At 34.4% G+C, this 2137-nt stretch overlaps 1 protein-coding gene across 1 annotated transcript; it reads right to left on the reverse strand.

The window, feature by feature from the left end:
* Window positions 1–823: 823 nt before the first annotated feature.
* Window positions 824–2132, reverse strand: LOC140966520 (receptor-like protein kinase HSL1; the record flags this gene model as incomplete). The annotated part of the gene is made up of 2 exons (XM_073426782.1): window positions 824–1604; window positions 1685–2132. Coding segments are annotated over 2 exons (840 nt in total), but the record flags the coding sequence as incomplete, so codon positions are not given.
* Window positions 2133–2137: the final 5 nt, after the last annotated feature.

Here is a 2137-nt window from a genome sequence, read left to right on the forward strand (position 1 = left end):
GTTAACTAATTTTATTTCAAATTCTAACTATTTTAACATATGTTTGTCTCCCACGTGCAACGCACGTTCATTATTTCTAGTATATATATATATAGATACATATATATATATATGTGTGTGTGTGTGTGTGTGTGATTTTTCGGATATGAAGTTAATTCTAGTATGTCTTTGTTGAATTATACCAATTGGATTAAATGAAAAAAAAAAATTATTAGTATAAAGTTGATATTTTTGTCGGACAATGATGTTAGGATAAGATTGAAATCGAATATCCGATGAGTATTAATATAAAAAAAAAAGGATGAAGACAAAATATATGGAATCATATCCAAACTCGACCTATTGCATGTCATCTGTGTTAAATATAAAACTTTGTTAGATCAATTTGTTAATATGTCATTTAACATCTATCAAGATATTAATATAAAAAATAAAGAACAAAATGTATAAAATCCTACCCAAACCCCACCTATTGAGATCCATGTTAAATATAAAACTTTGTATGATCAATTTGTTAATGTCATTTAACATCTATCGAGTTTTGATAATTCTCGTATTATTGTGATCAATGTTTAAATTATTATCTGATTTCTATCAATTTTGATAATATTATCATATTGTTCAAATTATATAATTTATATTAAAAAAAAACAGAAGAAAAACTAGAGAGTGACGTAAAAGGCAAAACGTCTTAAATTAAAACATTGGAAATAAATATGGTGGTTTGGGTTTCTTTCTTAACCATCCTTTTAATCGTAGAATCTGGAGGACTCCTGATGTCGATCGCACAATCATAATCATAATTATATGCAAGTAGAGTGGATAAAAAATTAAAGTGGGCTCGTAAAATCTGAAGCAGCACAAATTTTATACAGTACATAATGACATCACAAGGTAATTGAATGTAATCTGAGAGTAGGAGCAAACTCAGTGGTTACAATAAACGCACAAGGTACGAGTTTTTTTCTAGCCTGCATAAGTGTCTGATATTTGCCATTAAAAGCACCAACCAACTCATCTCTCCAACAGCCAACTTAAAAAGTACTGCTTAGATGAAAAAATTTCACCTGATAGCTAGAATGATTCCAGAGATAAAAATTCCTCCAAGAGATGATGAAATGTGTTGATTCCTTTGCATTATGCAGAGAGGACCAACTACTCTTTAAGTTTTATATTTTCACCTTACCAAAAACATTAACATCTAAAACCCCGTCAGGCTACACTTCCCTGATCTGAAGCATCTTCATAGTAATATGGTGTGAGTTTGCCATCTTTCCCAGCAGTTGCTGGCTGGTTTCCAGAGCTAATTTCATGTAACATTTTCACTGCTCGTCTCATAGATGGACGATTGACTGGAAGTGGGCTCGTGCACAGGAGGCCAATATTAAATACTTTGCATATTTCATCCTTAAAACAAGAATCGAGTTTGGGGTCGATTATATGATCTATCCCTTTCTGATCTAATGTGTAACACACCCATCTTACCAAATCTTTCTCCCCAAACTCGGGATCAACAGGAAGCTTCCCTGTTACCAACTCGAGAATAACTACACCAAAACTGTATACATCACTCTTCTCATTCACTCGTAGGGTGTGGGCATATTCTGCAAAATACAGGTGTAATTTCATTAACAAGAAAAAGAATATTGCAACGAATGACATTGAAATATATTAAGTTGCAAACCTGGTGCAATGTATCCACAAGAACCTGCAATCACAGACATTGATTGAACAACTTTTCCATTTGCGTCAACCACTTTCGCGACACCGAAATCTGCAACCCGAGCTCCGTATTCTGCATCTAACAATATATTATTCGACTTCACGTCTCTGTGAACAATTGGAGGTACACAATCGTGATGCAAATAACATAGCCCCTCGGCAGAATCTAGCACTATCTTAAACCTTGTTGGCCAGTCAAGTAAGCCACTTTTTGTGCTATGAAGCAAATCATAAAGACTACCGTTAGGCATGTACTCGTAAACCAGAAGCTTGCACTCCCTGGTCGTGCAACAACACCACAGCTTGACGATATTCTTGTGCCTAATCTTCCCTAATGTTTCAACCTCGGCATCGAAACCATCACTTTTAAGGTTACCCTTTTCGACATCTCCACCATCATTGCGCAGTTTTGAAT

This window comes from Primulina huaijiensis, unplaced genomic scaffold, assembly GCF_012295235.1.
Source record: "Primulina huaijiensis isolate GDHJ02 unplaced genomic scaffold, ASM1229523v2 scaffold206930, whole genome shotgun sequence".
In the NCBI taxonomy this organism is placed as follows: domain Eukaryota; kingdom Viridiplantae; phylum Streptophyta; class Magnoliopsida; order Lamiales; family Gesneriaceae; genus Primulina; species Primulina huaijiensis.